A 23,383-nucleotide genomic window follows, 5' to 3' on the forward strand; every position below is an offset into this window, starting at 1 on the left:
CAGGGAAATTCTTGAGGGAAACCTGTTTCAGTCTTCCAGAGATTTGAGAATAGTTATGCACACTCAAGTTTTCTGTTTTTTTGTCTTATTTCTTGTTTATTTCACAATAAAACATATTTTGCATCTTCAAAGTGGTAGGCATGTTGTGTAAATCAAATGATACAAACCCCAAAAAAATCCATTTTAATTCCAGGTTGTAAGGCAACAAAATAGGAAAAATACCAAGGGGGGGTGAATACTTTTCACAAGCCACTGTACCTTAAGAGAAAATGATTCAAGTAAAAGTGAGTCACCCAGTAAAATACTACTTGAGTAAAAGTCTAAAAGTATTTGGTTTTAAAAATACTTAAGTATTAAAAGTACATGGAATTGCTAAAATGTACTTAAGTATCAAAAGTAAAAGTATAAACCATTTAAAATTCCTTTTATTGACGATAGCCAGGGGCACACTGTATTTGTGTTTAGTGAGACCGCCAGATCAGAGGCATTAGGGATGACCAGGGATGCTCTCTTGATAAGTGTGTGAATTGGACCATTTTCCTGTCAAAATGTAAAGAGTACTTTTGGGTGTCAGGGAAAATATATGGAGTAAAAAGTACATTCTTTTCTTTAGGAATGTAGTGAAGTAAAAGTAAAAGTTGGCAAAAATAAAAATAGCAAAGTAAAGTATAGATACCCCAAAAACGACTTAAGTAGTACTTTAAAGTATTTTTACTTAAGTACTTTACACCATTGCTTATAACCGGGATGCTTTTTCTGGTTATTGTAAACGGGATATGATGTTCATATGCGTCAACTCAAAAACAGAATAGTTGAGTATCCCGAATAAAAACGGGATATTGTTGTGCATATAAATGTGGTCACTGATTGACCAAGCAAGGGTGGCATCTTTGCATCATTGTCCCTTCATCCATCATTTTTAACAATTATGTCCAAAATTTTCGATCCCGGCAGGACTCGAACCTGCAATCTTCTGATTCGAAGTCAGACGCCTTATCCATTAGGCCACGAGACCAACGAGAAAGATACGAAAAAAGTTTATTATAGTACATAAACAAGTTAACCAGTGACTGATTTGATTTGACTTGAAATTATATTTTCATCAAAAACTTGGCAGATACTTTGTAAAAGGTTCACTTTATCTTACACTTCCGTACGGGAGGTCATCCCTACCACTGGATGTCGCTAGATAGCTGGTCTGCTACAATGTTTCACCCTCCATGCCGGGGAAATCTGGTTGTCACTAGTTACCACAGCCACAAAGTCCATATTGTCTGTATCGTAAACCTTATTTTTTTGTCTTGATTTAAGGTTATTGTTAGGCATAAGGTTAACAACGTGGTTAGCATTAAGGTTAGGGTTAGGTTTAAAATCAGATTTTAAGAAGATTAATTGTAGAAATAGGCGGGGTTTAACCATAAGTATGACTTTGTGACTGTGGTAACTAGTGACGACCGGGAAACACATTGTTTATGTCGCGTTGATGCGAGCGGTGAATTGCTAAGCGGTAGGAATCTCAGGGATAATGGTAAATAATCACTATTTTATTCTGTTTAATCAACACAGCATTCTGACCATTCGCTGCATTGTCGCTTGAAGATATCAGCAGGTTTCTCAAGGAGGCCTAATTAGGCCTATTTAGCAATCATGTTTTTTGTATGATAAATGGAGTGCCAGGGGATCATGTTGATGATCTAAATAGCTTTTACATTTTATTTTTATTAATTATTTTATGGCTCTGATCGGATGGTTGCATGGTAAACATGTTGCATCCTGTCTCTCTCTCTCTCCCCATTCAGTTTTTCATCATGTTCCTGATCAAGTCCAAGGGGAGGAACAAGTAACTGTAAGGACTAGTTAGACAATGCTGCATCTTCTGCGTCTTCGTCCCTTCCGGAGGCCTCTCTCCTCTGTCCTTTGGAGGACACTATGCTGCACCTCCTACTCCACCCAGCAGCCCCACTCCCTCCAGGGCTCCCTCCCCCCAGAGACCCGCCGGAACCCTCTCAACATCCAGATGCTGTCCCAAAACCTCCATGAGCAGATCTTCCGCGGCGCAGAGCAGGAGTACGAGGACGAGAAGGTGGAGCGGAGCATCAGGCACCTGCAGAGGCACCAGCTGTGGGGAAAAGAATCCTCCCTGCTGCCTGGTGTGGAGCTCCAGCTGCCCCACATGTACGGGGAGGACATCAACGGCCACTTCCGCATACTGGCCCAAAAGCAGAGCCTACCCTACCTGGAGGCTGCCAGTAAGCTCCAGCAGGCCCCGCTGCCCCCCATGCCCCAGGACTGGGTGTGGGATGTGGGCTGGATGCGCTACGGGCCGGGTGGGGAGGCCAGACGGGTTGACTTCCCAGACGAGGCAGGCCTGGTGTTTGACGTGGAGGTGTGCATGGCGGAGGGACACTGTCCCACGCTGGCTGTGGCCGTGTCCCCCACTGCCTGGTGAGACTAATAGAGAGGACCAAGACCCTCTACTGTGGGAGGGAGGATTTGTTACAATGAGCTGGAGGAACTGACTACTTTATTTCAGTACCAGACATTTTATGTCACTTCTTAGGATTTGTACCTATTTACTTTAACTGTAAAATGATCTGTAGATATAAAAATACTGAAAGGCTTTTCTAGTGACAGGTTGATGGTGTATATTGTGTTTGAACTGGTCAGGAATAATTACAGTTATTTATCAAGGACTATTTCTTTTAGGCCAGGGTGGTATTGCAGTTTCATTGAATACTCTGTATTCTGTCTTTCTGTTTCCTGCCAGGTACTCGTGGTGCAGCAAGCGTCTGATAGAGGAGAGATACTCCTGGTCCAGCCAGCTGACCCCTGCTGACCTCATCCCCATGGAGACCCCAACCAACTCCAGCCGCCCTCCGGGAGGCCAGTGGAGGGAGAGACTGATTGTGGGCCACAACGTCAGCTTTGACCGGTCTTACATCAAGGAGCAGTACCTGCTGAAGGTCAGAGTTCACAGGGTTACGGGGACACATTTTGAAGCATAATTCATCACTATTTAGTGTGATTGACAGTCATTTATGCCGGATTCACACTATAGGGCGGAATGGCACCGTGCTGTGCTGGCTATGATATTTTGTTATCCTCAGGCTAGCCCAGAACAGCTCGGTTTGGCCCAATAGTGTGACTCAGGCATTAGGGTCTTTGGAGTGGCTCATGCTTTCTGTCTTTATTCTGTCTGTTTCCCAATCCACAAGGATGCTTCCATTGGAGGCAGGTAAGCAGCTGCCTTTGGATTGAGACACAGTCTCTGTATGTTATTTTTCCCACAGGGTTCTAAGGCTCGTTTTCTGGACACCATGAGTCTCCACATGGCCATCTCTGGTCTGACTGGGTTCCAGCGCACGCTGTGGATGGCCAACAAGCACGGCAAGAGGCGTGGCCTCCTGGAGGTCAAAGAGCATATGAAGAAAGTGGGCCGGCCTGGGCGGAAGGAAGGGCCCATGGTCAGTGCGCTCTGTCTTCTAGTCCACGATTATGGAACTACACAGAAAACTGTTGATTTGCGATTGTTCTGTAAAAATGTTGTTTTTGCCTATCCGCAGGTCAATAATCTCGTTCCTCAGCCCTTCTTTTCCCGGATTGACTTTGGTTCTTTCCTTCAGGAATCCAAAGTTTTAAAAGGAGCTCATTGGTTAATATATGGTTTTGTTGTTGTTGTGTTGTTGTGTGTGTATGTGTGTGTGTGTGTGTGTGTGTGTGTAGATCGGCTCATGGGACTGGGTGAATATCAGCAGCATCAACAACCTGGCTGATGTGCATGCTCTGTATGTGGGAGGGGAGCCACTGCAGAAGGAGGCCAGAGAGATCTTCGTGAAGGGCAGCATGGCTGACGTCAGGAACAACTTCCAGGTCAGAGGTCAATGAAGTCAAACCTTTCGTGTCCAATAATGTTTGGTTATTTACAAACCTCATTGATTTGCTTTCCTTAAAAGGGTAAATCTGCAGTTTAAACAACAACATGCGGTAGCCCCGCCACCTTTTTAGGAAAACAGCTTAGGGATGGGGCTGGAGAAATATAACAACTTTCAAATTCATAGATGCCGCTATGGATTCAAGGACTGACCATCCATGAGATCAAAATGATAGTTTGAAGTATTTTGTGAAGCTATACAGTGTTTGTTTACAATGACATTGTTTACAAACAATGGAGTAAAACAAGCTTACATTTTGGGTTAGACAGTTGAACTAACCTCACAAGGCATTCATATGTTATGTTCTTCATGAATAAATTGCTATTTATCATTAATTTTAAAAGTCAAAAAATTGATATAGCAATCGTAGATTAGATTGCCCTTCCTCTCAAAGTAGTTGTCAGGATGGAAATAAAAAAAATAAAAAAATTCTTTGAACATATACCCAAACCAAGGCATTATGACTGAGTCATTTCTTTGCTGCCCCCTGCAGGAGCTGATGCAGTACTGCGCTCTGGACGTCCAGGCCACTCACCAGGTGTTCTGTGAGCAGCTGCCGCTCTTCATGGAGAGGTCAGACAACCACACTTGTTTAATTCATTCATTTAAACTTTATATAATAATAATACAATAATGCTCTGTCCAAGAGGCAAAGCCACAATATGTTTTACTTTTAGGGGTATCTCTAGCCTGGTCCTAGATCTGTTTGTGACACTGACTATAGGAGTTGGCAAGATAAAACAAACCGATCTAGGACCAAGCTAACCCATATCCCTCTCCACCTGCCAATCATTGGACAGTAGTCTCTCTCAACCAATCACTGTCCCTCCTTTGTCTGTACACAGGTGCCCTCATCCAGTGACGTTTGCAGGGATGCTGGAGATGGGCGGGTGCTACCTACCTGTCAATCAGAACTGGGGGCGGTACCTGGAAGACTCTCAAGACACGTTTGAGGAGCTGCAGAGAGAGATGAAGAAGAGTCTGATGAGTCTTGCGGACGACGCTTGTCAACTGCTGCAGGATGACAGGTGAGGGACCATCATGCATGCAGTACTTGTTTCATGAAGCAATGAGGCTTACATAATGACATTGTAAATACACTATGGTGTGTGCATGTGCATACATACCCGAATATGTGTGTGTTTAAGGCCATGGCCACATTGGGATATTGTGTCAGAGAATTTCGGATGGAGCCAATGCTTTTTCAAACGATCCGTCTTTTTACGTATGCAACTTGTCCAAACTCATTCGGAAAAAATAGATGAAGAAAAGCTAACAATGATGTACATCATACGATTTTATCCGTGTTCATCCGTCTGATTGTGGCCGCAGCCTTAAGCTAACGGACTGTTTCTCTGTAAGGTATAAGGAGGACGCCTGGCTTTGGGATCTGGAATGGGATGTCCAGGAGTTCAAGCAGAAGAAGGTGACCGTCAGCAAGAGAAAACGCTCCGAGGCTGAGCCAGCACCCAGCACACCACTGAGAGACTGGGACCAGGGTAGGAGCTCACACTATACACCAGGGCCCATATTTAAAAAGGAGTGCTGATCTAGGATCAGTTGCCCTGTCCATATAATCTTATTCATTATGATATAAAAGCAAAACTGACACAATATCAGCACTCTTACTCTGAGACTCTTTGTACATATGTGCCTGGAACAGAGATGGACCAAGGGCCAGTTTCATAAAACTAGTTAAGACTGGTCTATGGTTCCAGGACCGAATACCAGTACTACAGGACTATTCTGTCTTGCTAAGTTGTTTTGTGTGCTTATATTGGATCCTATTTGGGTAAAGGTGTAGTCCAGTGTCATGTGGAACTGTAAAATGATTGACTCTGCTGCTGTGTTGACTTGGATTAAGATAACCAGGTTACTTAGCCATGTTGTTGTGCTGTCAGACCCAGGTCCCCCCACTGAGGAGGAGATGGCAGGGCCGTGCCCAAGTAGGGAGGCTCTGGAGAGGCTGAAGGAGATGGTCAGCCGGCTGCCCAAGAGGAGACAGCACCTGCCTGGACATCCTGGGTGAGCTGGGCTGGACTGGGCCCCCTGTGGAGCTCCATGTTAACTAATAAAACACACTAACACCCTGGTACAGATAACTATGGCTGTGAAATACATCAGGCAACACTCACCAACGTCCTTCCTCCATCTCACTCTTCAAATTCTCATTTGGGCTCTTTCTCAATTAATCTTTCCTTGATTCTTCGCATCTTCTCTCCTCGCCTCGAAATGCATTGGAGAAGAAGGTAAGAGTGGATGAACCTTCTCCTATACGGTGAAAAGGGAGGCGAGGAGATGGGATGTGAGAAATCAAGGAAATCTCATTGAGAAACGGCCATAGTTTATTCCTCCCTACCTTACCAGGTGGTATCGTAAGTTGTGTGTGAAGATGTCGGAGGAGGAGAGCTGGTCGCCGGGGGCCAGCCTGATCAGTCTGGCGATGCGGGTGACTCCCAAGCTGATGGGGCTGACATGGGATGGCTTTCCCCTGCACTACACGGAGCTGCACGGCTGGGGCTACCTGGTGCCTGGCCGCAGGGACAACCTGATGGAGCCCCAGGGGGAGGAGGAGGACGCCACGGAGCCTGTGTGCCCCCACAAGTAGGTCACAGCACAACACACAGCTCAGTCAGGGGCACCAGGGGAAATGGAGACCAAAGACAGGGATGAGTCTAAGTGAATTAATGAATCAGTCAACCAATTTTTTTTTACCACTACATCACTGGGTGTACTATACGTGCATCCACCAGAAGTAGTGTGTGTGTGTGTGTGTATAGTTACCTCTGTGTATTGTTGTGACTCGCAGGGCCATAGAGAGTGTGTACAGAGAGTACTGTGAGCAGAAAGGTAAAGAGCAGCCTAGGTGTCTGGACAACGGCCTCTCTGATGACCTCATGCTGACCGACAGCACACTGTGGCAGACGGTAAGACCCTGACACACACACACACACACACACGATGGGTCTGTCTTCATGACACCTCCTGAATTACCGTTAAAGCTAAAATCCTTACTTGCTACATCCATTTTATACTTAATTAATTATATGTACCCATTGATTCATAAAGAATATCACTTATAAATGCCTCATGAGCTTAGTTCAACTGTCGTACCCCATCAGAACCCAAAATATAAGCTTGTTTGACATGTAAACAAACACTGTATAGCCTCAACATGATTAAAACTGTAATTTTGATATCATGGATGGTCAGTCCTTGCACCCATAGCTGTCTATGAATTTGAGAGTGGTTACATTTCTTCAGGCATTTTACCAAAACAGAGGCGGGGGGTTTCAACTGCTGATTCTAGTTTTAATAGCTGGAATATATAAATTACATGATAACTGTAATAAAGAGTTACACACAGAGAATGATCTTCCCATATCAACTAAGAATTCTGTGCAAATAGCAAATATGCTCTTCTGTCAGAAAGCATAACAGGTGGGTGTATTTCCTGTGTTGACCTCTAGGTGGAGGAGTTGGGTCGCTTGGAGAGTGTGTCAGAGGAGGAGAACGGTGGCAGGGTGATGAGGAAGAGAAATAAGGTGAACTGTCCCCTCCATAGAGATGGAACGAGGGCACGCCTCTGTTTTGACATTGATTGATTCTTATGGCAAGTGCGCCCTCTATACATCTCTATGGTCCCCTCCTACACATTTCACCTATTACCTCAATGATCTTTAGGATTTGAATGCGTTGGGTGACATGTTCTATGTTATGTAACCAGGAAATGCAGGATGTTAATTCTCTACCAGGTGAGAGTCACTGCCCCTATCACCATGGAAACGGACCTTACAATGATGTCAACTTTCCGGGCTGCTGGTTTTTCAAACTCCCACACAAGGTACATCAACTGATCTATGGCGATGCTGACCTAATTTGTGTTGTGCCGAAACAAAATGCCAATCCTCTCATTGGGGGTCGAATCCTAACTCAAATTCCTAACTCAAATGTTCACTTAGTCTTGCATGGCTATAGTGTGGGTATCAAGTGTTTAATAGAATAATCCTATAATCTGTGCAGTATCTGAGCACATGAACGCACCTATAAATGCTTAAGAGACCGTTTTGACTACAGGATGGAAATGACAACAACGTGGGCAGCCCCTTCTCCAAGGACTTCCTGTCCAAGATGGAAGACGGCACCCTGAGGGCAGGGAGGGGGGGCACCAACGCCACCCGGGCTCTGGAGATCAACAAGATGATCTCTTTCTGGAGGAATGCCCAGAAACGCATCAGGTAGCTACCTAGGCTCCACTTCATGTGGACAGTTAACTGACTTGCCTAGTTAAATAAAGGTAAAAAAATAAATAAAAATTAAGAACAAATTCTTATTTACAATGACGGCCTACACTGGCCAAACCCGGACGACACTGGGCCAATTGTGCGCTGCCCTATGGGACTCCCAATCACGGCCGGTTGTACAGCCTGGAATCGAACCAGGAGGTCTGTAGTGACGCCTCAAGCACTGAGATGCAGTGCCTTAGACCACTGTGCCACTCAGGAGCCATGTGAGAATGACTTAATGAATAGGAATTAAATGAATTTCTGGAAAAGGATGGTTGAAGACGTACTGCAGTTATATTGCTAATCATCATGGCCAGACACAATGAGAAATATAAAATGACTCATCCTAAAGGGTTCAAGTACAGTTGTGTTATCATGTCTGATGTGTCCTGTCAGCTCTCAGAAGGTGGTGTGGCTGAGGAAAGGGGAGCTCCCTCGCGCTGTCAGCAGGCATGAAGAGTATGATGAGGAGGGGCAGTATGGCGCCATCTTGCCCCAGGTCGTCACCGCGGGAACAGTCACCCGCAGGGCTGTGGAGCCAACGTGGCTGACTGCCAGCAACGCTCGGGTGAGAGAATAGAAAGAGAGAGAAAACGAGAAGAGAAGAAAAGAATGGTGGAAGTGTACTGGGCAACACAGCTTTATTTAAGGGAGCCACTGATATAGAGGTTGTGTGTGTGGTCTGTGCAGCGGGATCGAGTGGGCAGTGAGCTGAAGGCCATGGTACAGGTGCCCCCTGGGTACCACCTGGTGGGGGCGGACGTGGACTCCCAGGAGCTGTGGATCGCTGCCGTTCTGGGAGAGGCCCACTTCGCTGGCATGCATGGTGAGACTTCACCCCTAGCGCTGATACTCCGATTGATGCTGCATTCATTTTGCTATGAGAATGGTCAGAAATGTGAGTTTCCGACGATGTCCCTGAAAGACAGAAATCTAATGAGGAACTCATTCCCAGTCAGAATATTTCAGTGTCTGTTTGCATTTTGTCACGGAATTCATATTTATTTTACAACAGAGGATGTTTCAAACAGTGCCCCATATCTGGGGACTTGAGGAATCCATTCAGTCATTAACGTGGCCTGTTAATCATGTATCTGTTACTGTGTGTCCAGGCTGCACAGCGTTCGGCTGGATGACCCTGCAGGGTAAAAAGAGCCAGGGCACTGACTTGCACAGCCGCACGGCTGACACGGTGGGCATCAGCCGCGAGCATGCCAAGGTCTTCAACTACGGACGCATCTACGGCGCTGGGCAGCCCTTCGCCGAGCGCCTGCTCATGCAGTTCAACCACCGCCTCAGCCAGCCAGAAGCCGCCAGCAAGGCCCGGCAGATGTATGCCCTCACCAAGGGCCTACGCAGGTACAGGAAGGATAGTGGTGCATTGAATTTAGGTAGGACTGACACCCTATTCGCTATATAGGGAATATAATATGCCATTTCAGACGCAGGCCTAGTTATCAAAGCGCTTCAGATTGTAAGGAGGGGGGACTCCCCTCGTCCACTACCAATGTGTAGCACCTCACCAAGGGGTGCTGTACGGCTAAGATGATGGGAGTTTGGAGCTGTACTGTGAACGTCATCAACTCGCCTCTGCTTGCTCTTTTGGAGGTTTAAGCTTGGATCTAAGCACTTTAAATGCATCTATATTATGTGCACAGAGCAGTAGACAGTAGTTCTATAGCACAACAAGGGATGTTTTGGAGGATTAAATTACAGAAAGGATGTGTGTCAGGTACCGTCTGTCTGAGGAGGGTGAGTGGCTGCTGAAGGAGCTGGATGTGGAGGTGGAGAGGGACGAGGACGGGAGCGTCTCCCTGCAGGAGCTCCGCCGGATCACCAGACTGGCCTCCCAGAGGTGAGGCAGCAGTGTGTGGGTGTGTGTGCTTCTGGAAGGCTATGTGGAGCCATCGCCATATTGTTTAGACCTATCAGGTTCCTTCAGTTCTGCAAACACCAAAGGTATAGTGGTTAGAGATATTTTTGAACCAGGCACTGTCAGCTTTGTGTGAACTGAAGTCCTTCACTACCACTGACCCCTAGCCCCTCCCCCTAGATACTCCTGTAGATCTGGCTAGGGACACACTTACTTACTTTCTACCTCATCCTCTCCTGATTGGCCGTGCAGTTCTCGGAGGAGGAAGTGGGAGGTGGCGGGCCAGCGTCTGTGGGCTGGTGGTACGGAGTCAGATATGTTCAACAAGCTGGAGAGCATCGCCCTCTCAGCCCAGCCGGCCACCCCCGTCCTGGGCTGCAGGATTAGCAGAGCCCTGGAGCCTCAGGCCGTCAAGGACGAGGTCAGGAGATACCAGGAGAAACACACAATCATAAGAACACACACAATCCATAAAAACACACACGCGCATACACAATTATAAGAACACACATACACACAATCATAACACACACAATCATAAGAACACACTCACTCTCAATCATAAGAACAGAATCAAACACACACTTGCTGTAAATTAAGAGATGAACGTGTGTGTGTGTGTCAGTTCATCACCAGCAGGGTGAACTGGGTGGTGCAGAGCTCGGCGGTGGACTACCTCCACCTGATGCTGGTGGCCATGCGCTGGCTGATGGAGGAGCACGACATCGACGGACGCTTCTGCATCAGCATCCACGACGAGGTGCGCTACCTGGTCTGCAGCGAAGACCGCTACCGGGCAGCACTGGCCCTGCAGATCACCAACCTGCTCACAAGGTCAGTAGTACTGCCCTGACTCATACACTGTCTCCTGCTGATTACTTGCCAGATCACCCCTTACAAAAAAAATTAAAATTGAAAGTATTATGTAATTGTCATTCATATCCTGTGAGTTACTTGTTTTACATAAACAGCTTATTGAACAGATTTGAGACATTATGTGTTCCTCCATACTTTACCCTTGTGCTCTACAGGTGTATGTTTGCCCATGCACTGGGCATGCAGGACCTGCCCCAGTCAGTGGCCTTCTTCAGTGCCGTGGACATTGACCAGTGTCTGAGGAAGGAGGTGACCATGGACTGTGTGACTCCCTCCAACCCCACAGGGCTGGAGCGCAGATACGGCCTCCCACAGGGTGAGTATATCATCACTATATATCATTCTTTAAACTGCTGCTCTTAACCTGCGTTTGATACATACAGCCCTTTAGAATGTCTTCAGATTGTAGTGTGCATGTGTTGCAATCATAGCAACTTTATTTATAGACCTTTTTTTATAAAATTATTTTACACACCATCTTACCTCATATACTGTGTACAGCAGCTTTGGCTGTTACATGTGGTCTGCCAAACTCTCTAAAACGATGTTGGAGGCAGCTTATGGTAGAGAAATGAACATTACATTCTCTGGCAACAGCTCTGGTGGACATTCCTGCAGTCAGTATGCGAAATGCACGCTCCCTCAACTTGAGACATCTGTGGCATTTTGTGTGGCAAAACTGCACATTTTAGAGTGGCCTTTTTGTCCCCGGCACAAGGTGCACCTTGTAATAATCATGCTGTTTAATCAGCTTCTTGATATTCCACACCTGTCAGGTGGATGGGATTATCTTGTCAAAGGAGAAATGCTCACTAACAGGGATGTAAACACATTGGTGAGAAATAAGCTTTTTGTGGATATAGAACATTTCTGGGATCTTTATTTCAGGTCATGAAACATGGGACCAACACTTTACATGTTGTGTTTATATTTTTGTTCAGTGTACATTAACATGATAACATAGAAACATGTTTTAAATACTGTGAAATGTTCACAGTAAATTAATAAATACAGCAGAAAGTTTTGCATGGTCTCAGTCTGCTAAGTGAAAGCTTTAAACAAATGATCAGATAATACAAAACAATCTTCAACCTCTTGTATCTTTCTCTGTACAGCATGTACGTAGAATAACAACACATTGACTCTCCACAGGTGAGGCTCTGGACATATACCAAATCATCGACATCACCAAAGGCTCTCTGGGGAAAGGGAGATAAGAGGGTGAACCGACCAGTCCTCTATTGTCTAGTGAGTGCAGCCAGAGGCATCATGGGATAAAGGTCCTCCAGGGCTGCCCCAACCCAGGCACTGAGTCATCAGACCAATGACGTCAATGGGAACTACTGGTTCTATGCAGGGTCATAAGGCACCAAACAGAAGAAAACAGTCTGCAGCGGGCGGTACTATATTGTTTTTGGCTGCATTATTTTTTGCTACAGTTAGCCCAAATGAACACAACCCATCTCAGTGGATCATCAGAACGCATCCGGATGAATGTAGGCTGCTCCAGACTGGTTAAGAGAGGAGTGTATTAAGTGGTTAAGAGGGAGAAAGATGTATTGTTTTCCATCACTGCTTCCTCTTCTTCTTGGGCTCCTGGCTCTGCTGTGGCTGCTGAGAGGCTGTGGGCTAAAGAAGGAAGAGAGACAAAGCAGCACTTACATGTATCCTCCTCAACACACAATTGAATACTGACGAAATGAATGACTTCAGCTCAGACCATTGGGTCTGGGAAAAACATAACGAGAACCAAAAGAAAAATGATCCATGGAGTTATAACTTATAAACGTGATGTGTGCTATTGACCCCTGTAGAGTGAACAGGACGATATGAGGAATGCGGGAGTATGGACAGGACTAATAAAGCGTAAGTAAATTTGGTGTGATGGAGCTGAGTGAATAGGACACTAAACCAACGTTTTGGATAGCTGTCATGTATGTGTATATATATATATATATATATATATATATGCTTCATGTACTGAATAAGGTTCACCTACACAACACACAGAAACCCGTTTATCTTGTTGTAGTTACAATAATGCATGGTTAGTTTGAGAGATGTTCTGTTACTGAAAAGTCCCACAAGGCTCTGTATCTTCTATTGAGTGTCCTCATTTTCAGATCTTGCTTTATGTTTGGTTACAACTAGACACTTCCATTCAATTTGAGACAATCTCCCATCCCAAAGCACTCCCATACATACCTTTTGATTTCTTGGAGAGGGTGATTAGGTATTTCTCGTACTGCTTTATACTGGCCTTGGTCTCACACAGGAGTTTGGCCTTGAGAATGGGAGAACAGTACACATGGTTTTAGTTAGACCAAGGCTCAAAATATCAATTGAAGTGGTTGGCCATTTCTTTGTATCTGTAAATAAACGCATGTAACAGAAACTCCGTACAGATGCTGTAGTGCCCCATGTAGCTCAATTGGTAGAGCATGGCGCTTGCAACGCCAGGGTTGTGGGTTCGATTCCCACGGGGGGCCAGTATGAAAAATGTATGCACTCACTAACTGTAAGTCGCTCTGGATAAGAGCATCTACTAAAATGTAAATGTAGTAGTGGCCTCCCCCTCCTTTTTCTTATCATCTGCACCTCCTCCGGCCAGCTCACCACTCTGCAGGAAAACATGTCAAAGGTCGCAACAACATGAAAGGGTCTCTTAACTAGAGGACAGTGTCAACAAGAAAAGTTGTATTAGCTAGAGACCCTACGGCCAGATCTACTAATCGTTTGCACCAGGTGAAAGTTTATCCCTTGATGAAAAAACTGGTGCAAACACTTATTTAATCTGGCCCATAGTGTCATAGGTTGAGGAGCAAACGATGCCACCGGTTGGCAGACAATGGCTGGTTAGATTACGTCAACATGAGGCTATACCTGCACGGAGGTGATGGAGTAGCACTGTGGAGTCAGTTGAGAGCCGGACAGCTTGACCTGGAAACACATGGATATTAGGGATTGTGGTGGGGGACGCGCACACACAAACTCACTCACACACCTGGGGCAGATTGTAGTGTGCATGTGTTGCAATCATAGCAACACTATTTATAGACCTTTTTTTTAGAAAATAATTTTACACCATCTTACCTCATATACTGTATACAGCAGTTTTGGCTGTTACATGTGGTCTGTGGTTGTGAGGCCGGTTGGTGTGTAAAACAAAAATACAAATGCAACATGTAAAGTGTTTGTCTCATGTTTCATGGCCTGAAATAAAATATCTCAGAAATGTTCTATATGCACAAAAAGCTTATCTCTAAAATGTTGAGCACAAATTTGTTTATATCCCTGTTAGTGAGCATTTCTCCTTTGCCAAGATAATCCATCCACCTGACAGGTGTGGAATATCAAGAAGCTGATTAAACAGCATGATCATTACACAGTTGCACCTTGTGCTGGGGACAATAAAAGGCCTCTCTAAGATGTGCAGTTTTGTCACACAACACATTGCCACAGATGTCTCATGTTTTGAGTGAGTGTGCAATTGGCATGCTGACTGCAGGAATGTCCACCAGAGCGGTTGCCATATAATGTAATGTTAATTTCTCTACCATACGCCACCTCCACGTCATTTTTAGAGAATTTGGCAGTACGTCCAACCGGCCTCACAACCGCAGACAATGTGTAACCACACCAGCCCAGGACTTACACATCCAGCTGATGAAACCGAGGAGTATTTCTGTCTGTAATAAAGCCCTTTTGTGGGGAAAAACTAATTCTGATTGGCTGGGACTGTCTCCCTAGTGGGTGGGCCTGCGCTCTTGCCCAGTCATGTGAAATCCATAGATTAAGGCCTAATGAATGTATTTCAATTGACTGATTTCCTTAAATGAACTGTAACTCAGTAAAATCGTTAATTGTTGTGCTTATATTTTTGTTCAGTATACAAAGCCATACCATACAAGGCAGGGAATGGCAGAAGTGTTGTGCCTGGCTATCTGTGTAGTGTCACTGTTAACACTGCCAGCTTCAATCTCACCCAGTGGTGCAGGTGTAGTGGTGGCCATATGCAGGCATACTCAGTATGCCCACTTATTTCTCTACAGTTATACTCACTAATTACCATTGAAAATAATTGAATGGTTGAACAATTGAACGATCCATCTTAATTCCTTTAATCTCTGCCATTATAAGGTGGAGGGAAGGGAATGACAACATATAGGTAGCTACCTACAGCATATAGACAATTGTTGATCATTCATACTCAACTGATGCAAGAGAGAGGGTGATGGTCAAAACGTGGTATGTCAAGCCGTGTTAGCTGGGGCTGGATAGATTTGAACAATCCTTGTTGTACAGTGTACACTGTACAGGCACACACACCTGTTTGGTATGATAGCTAGCTAGCTTAGCCTTTAGCTCGATGCTTGGTGGCTTTTAATATAAATTCCCTGTCTTGTCTGTCAGTAAAGCCACCAAGCATTGATGGGAGGCAGCTAACTAACTAACGTTACTTGTTGGTGGCACTTATTTATAACTAACCTGGCGAAAGGTAGCTAGCTAGCTGGAGCGATGGTCAGGTAACGTCATAGTCAGACAGCTTTTACTTTGAAAACAGCTAGCACACGTATCCTCTCCACGCCGTCTCTATTCATTAATTCAATGTTGTGGACAACATAAGAAAAATTAATTCATGCAGTCGAAATGATTATCCGTCTTACTGTTTAAGTTCGGATATTGATTGAACCAACCGTACACGGTCTTGTTGATGATCACAAGTTTACTGGAGAACGGAGACCAAGTAGAGACTTTCGGACAAGGTGGATAATTGTATAATATGAGGCAGTTTATTCAGAGGTAAAGATATCTGTAAATAGCGTGCACGGACCCGTTCGTCAACCTCGTAGGGAGATATCTGAGAGAGCGAGCCCCTAAACATTGTGTGCTGACATTTTATACAATAAAATAAAGTAGGTTGATTCTAGTAGTTCTGATCTTCTGATTGGTCCTGATGAGTTGGTCGAGGTCACTTCCATTGCATTGGCTCTGAGTCGGGTTCTCTGTCTTCAGATGTTCAGCCTAAGAGAAGGGGTTTTTTGTGTGTGTGTGCTTAACAATGATGATGTGTGTGTGTGTGTGCGTGTGTGTATGTGTGTGTGTGTGTGTGTGTGTGTGTGTATGTGTGTGTGTGTATGTGTGTGTATGTGTGTGTGTGTGTGTATGTGTGTATGTTTAACAATGATGATGTGTGTGTGTGTGTGTGTATGTGTGTGTGTGTGTGGGGGTGTGTGTGTGTATGTCCTCAGAGCAATAACTCGTGAGTTGGGAGAACTGAGAGACCTATGGCGTGGGTGTTGTCCATAGCCACCTGCTGATAAGGCCGACAAGATAGAAGTCTTTGTGCATTGTATTAAATCCAAAGGCCCAACACAAGATGGGTTATGCACAAGATTTTAGTCAGACCAAGCTATAACATAATATATTTACTACGACAAATCCCTCTCTTCACGTCTCCCCAGAGACGGTGACCAAGTAACAGTAAAGAAGGAAAAACTTAAGACGTGACACAAGCTAACAGTGTAATTGGCAAATAGGGAAAACTTTATCAGAAGATAAAGTTTTACATTCCTCTTCACGTCTCACAAGAGACGTGACATAAAAGCTTAAATGCTGCAATTTGGCTAAATAGGGAAAACTTTATCAGAAGATAAAGTTTTAATTCCCCCCTCTTCACGTCTCACAAGAGACGTGACAAAAAGCAAATGCTATTCATCATCCAGATATCCTTGGTCAGCATCGTCAATAGCAAGCAAAGGAAACATCTGACCGTTATCTGCAGGATGTGGATCAATAGCGGTGGTTATAATCCTGGTTGTCAGCGTCCGTATGCATGGAATGCAACAGCATCCACAAAGCACTAGAATTGCAGCAAAAACAGAGATGGATACAAGTATAGAAGAAACAAGCGTTTTATATTTACCAAACGCATCCATCCAAGAGTCCCACATTGAAGTATCCACCCCTGAGTGGCTCTTCATTTTGCCATTAAGAGTTCGTAACCCTTCCAGGGCGACAGTCAAGCTGCCATCTGTGGCTGTATTGTTGGGAATAAAGGTACAACATTGTTCACCAAACATAGCACATACTCCTCCTTTTTCAGCCAGGAGCATGTCGACAGCAATACGATTTTGGAAAGCCATGAGAGAGGTCGCAGCCAACTGGCCATGCACCGCCTCAAAACCTTGTTGTGTCCAATTGCCTAATTTTTGAACATTAAAATGGACATAATTGATTCTGTCAACATTTTTATTAATTGTGCACCACCAGCAAAATGAAGATTCAAAACCTGCGGCTACTTGGTCAATCAATTTATACTCATCTGGTACCCCCTAGGGACCCCAATTGCATCAATGTAGGTTGGGTCCCCATGAGTAGGCCCACAGCGCGCCTGGTCCTGGTAGGAATTAAGTCAGACACATGGGTCACCAGCTCCTGAACACCTGTTGGATACACAGAAATTGGTAGCAAAAGAGAGACTAGGTGCACAGGTGCCTGTGGCATTTCAGGCAGTCCATCAAACAGATGAACGCCTCCACACCACCACCAGACATCAGCCCTGGAAACAGGTTTAAACTCAGCATTAGGCGTATAGATAAACCCGACACCATCCAACAGGTACCATACCCAACAATGGTAGACCTTTCGTGAGATTAACACAGGTAAAGTTAGCTCTAGCCACCTGATAGGAAAAAATTGGTTTCTTAGTTGCTTTAGTAACCAAGGGATGAACTACGTCCCATAGTGTACAATTGGCGGAAGGGTTGTCATGTTTCATGACAGACAGGAAGCATTCTGGCGTAATGGCGGCAGGGATAATTCGCGAAGCAATGGCCGTGCCCCATACAAACCACACAACTCTGATGAGTCACCTTTGCCGCTTCCTCAGTCAACAAGAGCCAGTTGTTAGAAAGGCCGGAGACACCTGTAGCGGTCAGGATTGCATCATCCAAAGTAGGTGGAGTGGTAAGTAAAATAATAGAATTATTCTTATTACCATTTTCATTAATAGCCTGTGCTTTTGTGTTATTAATATGACAAATTCGAACATTCAATGGACTGGTGCAGTGGTACAGCTTACATAAGGAGCAAGTCTAAAGTCCTGGCAGCCTAATGCAATACCAGGATAGATAGTAAATTTGAGTCCTTTAGAGTTTTTTGTCAAAGTCAAGAGTTTCCCTCCATTGTTTTCCTAATGTAGTAGAGGTGCAACTGGACCAGTCATAATTAGTCTCACATACCAAGTTTGTCCAAGTCCAATCGCTATGGGTGACCCCCACTGTCATATACCAGTCCCAGTCACGGTAGTAGGTAAGTTCTCTGAAGTCTACCCACGGCACTGTCGCAGTAGTGGTAACATTAAAGGGTATACATAATGTGGTGCTTCTATACAATTGTCTGGGCCCACAGGAAAGGGTGTTAGAGACGACTTGTCGTTTATTTACGTGGTGGCTGTGGCTTACATTCTGATCTGGGCTCAATGTGTCGGAGTGCAGGTTGGTCGGACGTATGGTTGTGGCATTGAATGTGTCGTTAGGTTTACTAGCGGGTGTAATGGGTGTCTGTGTCATGTGCTGTACTGACCAGAGTATGATTCCTAGAGTAACCCCAATAGTTACAATCAGCAAAACAAGGAGTGGAGCAGAGCACCCCAGTCTCTCCCATGGTGGTCTGTCCCTCCTCTGTTTTTCCCCTCCAGTATCTGAAGATGGGAGTCTCCTCCACATATTCAGATAGTGTTGGTGTCAAGAATTTGATCCGAATTTAATGTGATTAAATCACTTCTGACTTCAGTCAGGGTTCTGGAAGGAGTTGGTGCTGGTGTACAATGTGTCAAGTGGTGCCAAGGTGCGCCTGATTTACCTTTGACCTGGACTGAGTGTGAAGTAACCTCCTTCACTTCGTACGGTCCAGTCCACCTGGGATCTTGCCACTTTCTCTTGTGAACCTTGATCCTTACCCAGTCGCCAACTTTTACCTTCAGCAGCGCCGGATCTCCCGTCAGCTCCCCCCTCTTGGACCTTGTGAATCTGTTTGGAGAGAGCTGCAGAGAGTTCCGTTAGTTTTCTCACATATTCAGACATTACAATTTGTTGTACATCAAGGGCGGGCATATGACCTCCCTCCCTTGGTGGACCAGGCATGACTCTACCAGTCATAATCTCATGTGAGAGAGATGGGTGCCTGCTCCTGGAGAGGCTCTCATGGCCATCAACGCCAGGGGCAGAGCTTCAACCCACGTCAACTTTGAACCTGCACATACCTTGGCTATCTTAGCCTTCAAAGTTTGATTGGCGCGTTCCACGAGGCCCTGAGATTGCGGCCGGTACACAGACCCAAACTTGTGCACAATGCCGAACCTCTCCTCCACCTGTCTCAGGTGTTGGTTACTGAAATGGGACCCGTTGTCGGATCGAATTTGTCTTGGAACCCCATACCTTGGTATGAGTTCAGTCTGCAGCCACTTAATAACTGACCTAGCATCCTCACGTGCTGTTGGTATTGCCTCAACCCATTTGGAGAATCGATCTACCATTACCAATAAGTACCTTTTCCCATTAGTTACATTATCAGCCCCCATGTCAGTGTAATCTATGCTAATGTCCTGAAAACATGCATTAGGTACTGGGTATGAACCCATGGGTGTTTGGAAAGGTTTCTTTGGGTTGTGGCTGCCACAAATGCTGCACTCATCACAAAACAAGTCTGTCATGTCCTTAATGTGTGGGTGCCACCAAATATGGGAAACCTTCTGTAAAGTTTTGAGTTTCCCCTTCATGGGTGGGCCCATGAGCCTCACGTATCAGCTCGGGACAGAGATTAGCTGGGGCCACCAACCTGCCGTCATGGCATCTCCAAAGTTCATCAGGTCCTTTGGTGGCTCCCATCTGTCCCCATACCGAGTGCTCATACGGGCCCGCTGAGAATTGTAGTTCCTTTATGTGTTGGTCTGTGAGTTCTGTTCTAGCTGGTTGAGTCTGCAGCACCATCTGTCTTGGAGTGTAGCCCCAGCTTTCTTGGCTGCTTTGTCAGCTGCGTCATTTCCCTCGCTGACTTTGTTCTTGAGTTGCTGATGTCCTTTGCACTTCATGATGGCCACCTGCTCAGGTAGTGAGACTGCTTTTATCAGTCTCTCCATTTGTGCCTTGTGTTTGATCGGAAGGTTTCCTGTTGTGGTGAAGTTACGTCTGACCCATTGTGGTCCATCTGTATGGACTGCTCCATGAGCATATGCTGAGTCAGTGTAGATGTTCACAGTCTTTCCTTCAGCCTTTTCCAGGGCTTGGAGTCAAACCAATGATCTCGGCTAGTTGGGCTGAGGCAGGTTGTGGGATGATGTCTGATTCCAGGGTCACGTGTGACCCGTCTGGAAGCTGCTGTACCACTGCATATGCTGCTATGTTCCCTTCTTCTCCTCTATAGCAGCATCCATCGGTGTACAACCATAGATCAGGATTGGTAAGGGGTTCGTTTCCCAAGTCTGGTCGCAGTTTCAGTTCCTGTGCCGCTCTCTCTTCGCAGGAGTGTGCCAACCCTTCTTCTGCATTGAGTGCGTCTGCCATGTTTTTGTCGGTGTTGACAAAAGTAATGTGTGATTGGGTGCATTTATTCTGGATTTTGTTCTTTCTTTCAGCGCTGAACGTGAATTCCTTGCTCATCAGATATGCTGCAACCCCATGGTGCGTATGGATTTCAATTTGTGGCACACATTACCAGGTGGGCGGTTTTTTCAATAGCTTTTGCCACTGCAGCCACGTACCTGGAACATGTTGTCTGACCTGCTTCAATATGGTCCAACTTAGAGGAATGATACATCAGTACTCTCTTCTCTCCCCCTCTTGTTTCTGAAAAAGGATGGAAGAAGTGAACCCCTCCTTTTCAGAAACATCAAGATGAAATTTGTTTTTGTAGTCGGGTACTGTCAGAGCTGCTGCCACCGAGAGATCGGTTTTTAGGAGAGCAAATGCTGTTGATGCTTCAGGTGTCCAGGTAAGTGAGGAGTGTAAGTTTCTTGGTCCTGCTTCTCTCACTATTTCTCTCAGTGGTTCAGTCCTGGATGTGTAGTCAGGGATGTGGGTACGGCTGTACCCTGTCAACCCCAGGAAGGACAACATGCCTGACACTGTGATGGGACGTGGATGATGGAGTGTGGAATCTCGGTGGGATTTCGAGAGACCAGCACCTTCTCCTGAGATTTCTCTGCCAAGGAAAAGGACAGTTCTGCGACAGGACTGGACTTGGCTCATTTTGACCTTGTAGCCTTTGACAGCCAAGAAGTCAAGTAGGGTTTTTGTCATTTGTAGACAGAGATCAGATGTGGGAGCCCCCAGCAAAAGGTCATCTACATATTGGATGAGTATCACTCCTTCAGGGATTTTCAATTCAGCCAGGTGTGTCTTTAGGATATGATTGAAGATTCCGGGAGAACACCTGTAACCCTGTGGAAGAACCGAATACGTATACTGTTGATGTTCATATGTGAAGGCAAAGAGAGGCTGTGAAGCCTCATCCAGTGGAATGCTGAAGAAGGCATTAGCCAGATCCACAACGGTGAAGTATTGGTGTTTTGGTGAGAGATTACTCAGTGTAATGTGAGGGTCAGGGACAGGTAGGTCAATGGGTGCAGTGACGTCGTTCACTGCTCGGAAGTCTTGTACCATCCGGTATGTTTCACCTCCTGTTTTCAAGACTGGTAAGATTGGTGTGTTCCATGGAGACACAGTGCGATATATGACACGAGCTCCCAACAACCCATCTATGGTTGGTTTGATCCCCATGGTCTGTTCAGGTTTCAGACGGTACTGTGTTCGGTAGATAGGAATTTGATCAGGGTTGAGTAAGGTGATGGTGACTGGTGCCACCTGTAGTTGTCCAACATCAAATGGGGTGTGTGTCCATATGCCTTCATCAATGGTGGAAAGCAGTGCTTGTGATGAGGGGTGGTCTGTGTAAGGTTTACCATGGTGTCTTGGGAGAGTCAAACGTTCAGGAAGGCAATGTTCCTCTGTGTCAACTGTCATAAACCTCCACATGTTCTCAGTGGTGGCTTTGGTTATTCCTGGAGTTTGGGTGGGTTCCCACTGGAGTTTGGATGCTCTTCTGATCATAGGCCCAAGGCTCCTTGCTTCAAAACCGTTTCCAACTGCCAGTGTAACATGGGGGAGCAGATTCTTCGCCCAGTAGGTACCAGGATTTCAAATGGGAAGGTAGGATAACCGGAGCAGCCACTCCTTCCTGTCCACACACTATGGTACAACATCTGATTGTTGGTGTCAGGTGCATCATGTTTTCATCCCAGTCATCGGTATATGGGTTGACATCATTATCAGTCACATTAAGTGTACAGTGGATTTCAGCTTGAGGAGTCTTGTATGGGTGAAATGTGTAAATGAGTTGTCTCAGCTGGTTGAACTTGAATTGAACCTCAGGGGTTCCTTGGCCGGATTCGATGCACTTCAACCAGTATATTTCTTGGGTCAGGGAGAGCACTGGGGTTGGGATGATGGGTAGCATCAGCACCTAACTGGATGAACTGGTGTGGAGGTAATGGGATCAATGGAAACCTCCACACCCTTTTCGGTAAGGTAGATTGAACATTTCAGTTTGCACAATAGGTCCCTTCCTAATAGGTTGATTGGACAGTTGGGACAATATAGGAATTGATGCTTCAAATTGGAAGGGCCCCATTGGAAGAGCAATGGTATGGTCTTGTTTTGTGCTTCGGGTGTTCCTGATACCCCCACCACCTGTATTGATTCCGAAGAGAGTGGTTGACGAGATCTTATGGCAGAGTACGTACATCCTGTATCTACCAAAAATTGGTGGGTAACTCCCTCCACTTCACACATGACAGTTGGTTCAGTGTGGAGTGGAAAATGCTGACCCCCATTCCCGTTCTGTGGTGGTGGGCAGCTTCAGGGCCAGGGAGGATATTCGTCTGACATGCCCTGGAAGGTAGGAGCTGGCTGCTGGTTAGGCTGTTGGTTTGGGTCTTGTTGTGGGTGGTTATATGCTGGTAGGGCAGCATGTGGCTGGTACATCGGTCTTGGGCCTCCTCTTGATCTGAAGGCATAACCTCTACCCCTGTTTGCCAGCCAGTGTTGCTGTTGCGGACTAGGTGGTAATGGACACCATCTGACAGAGTGTCCATATTGATGACAATTGTAACAGGCCCCCCATTACCTTGTGGCCTTGGCTGTCCCCATTGAGTCTGGTATGGTGCCACCGGTGGCTGATACGGTGGAGTTGGTGCTTGATAGTATGGCTGAGGCACCATTGCGATCGTTGGGAGTGTTGTTGGAGGCGGCTGTTGTGTTTGTATCATTTGTGAGACAGTTTTTTCAATTATTTGAGAAATGTCAGGTTGGTCTTCAGCCACCATCTGTTTCTTTGGCTTATCTCCCTTCTGTGCC

General features: G+C 45.7%; 1 protein-coding gene and 1 non-coding gene across 2 annotated transcripts; one reads left to right on the plus strand and one right to left on the minus strand.

Annotated features, from left to right (window-relative positions):
- Window positions 1–942: 942 nt before the first annotated feature.
- Window positions 943–1,015, minus strand: trnar-ucg. The gene has a single exon. It is a non-coding gene; the product is annotated as a tRNA-Arg (tRNA).
- Window positions 1,016–1,429: 414 nt separating this feature from the next.
- Window positions 1,430–13,369, plus strand: LOC121577012 (DNA polymerase subunit gamma-1-like). Its single transcript, XM_041890692.2, has 22 exons — window positions 1,430–1,528; window positions 1,800–2,445; window positions 2,768–2,963; window positions 3,291–3,464; window positions 3,724–3,870; window positions 4,426–4,505; window positions 4,778–4,960; window positions 5,295–5,431; window positions 5,834–5,957; window positions 6,300–6,536; window positions 6,742–6,859; window positions 7,403–7,477; window positions 7,660–7,776; window positions 8,010–8,170; window positions 8,615–8,786; window positions 8,909–9,044; window positions 9,331–9,577; window positions 9,951–10,073; window positions 10,344–10,512; window positions 10,717–10,925; window positions 11,123–11,283; window positions 12,120–13,369. Exons 2-22 carry the CDS (start codon window positions 1,865–1,867, stop codon window positions 12,182–12,184), a joined length of 3,612 nt encoding a protein of 1,203 aa, XP_041746626.2. The 5' UTR covers window positions 1,430–1,528; window positions 1,800–1,864; the 3' UTR covers window positions 12,185–13,369.
- Window positions 13,370–23,383: the final 10,014 nt, after the last annotated feature.

This window comes from Coregonus clupeaformis, chromosome 11 (assembly GCF_020615455.1).
Source record: "Coregonus clupeaformis isolate EN_2021a chromosome 11, ASM2061545v1, whole genome shotgun sequence".
In the NCBI taxonomy this organism is placed as follows: domain Eukaryota; kingdom Metazoa; phylum Chordata; class Actinopteri; order Salmoniformes; family Salmonidae; genus Coregonus; species Coregonus clupeaformis.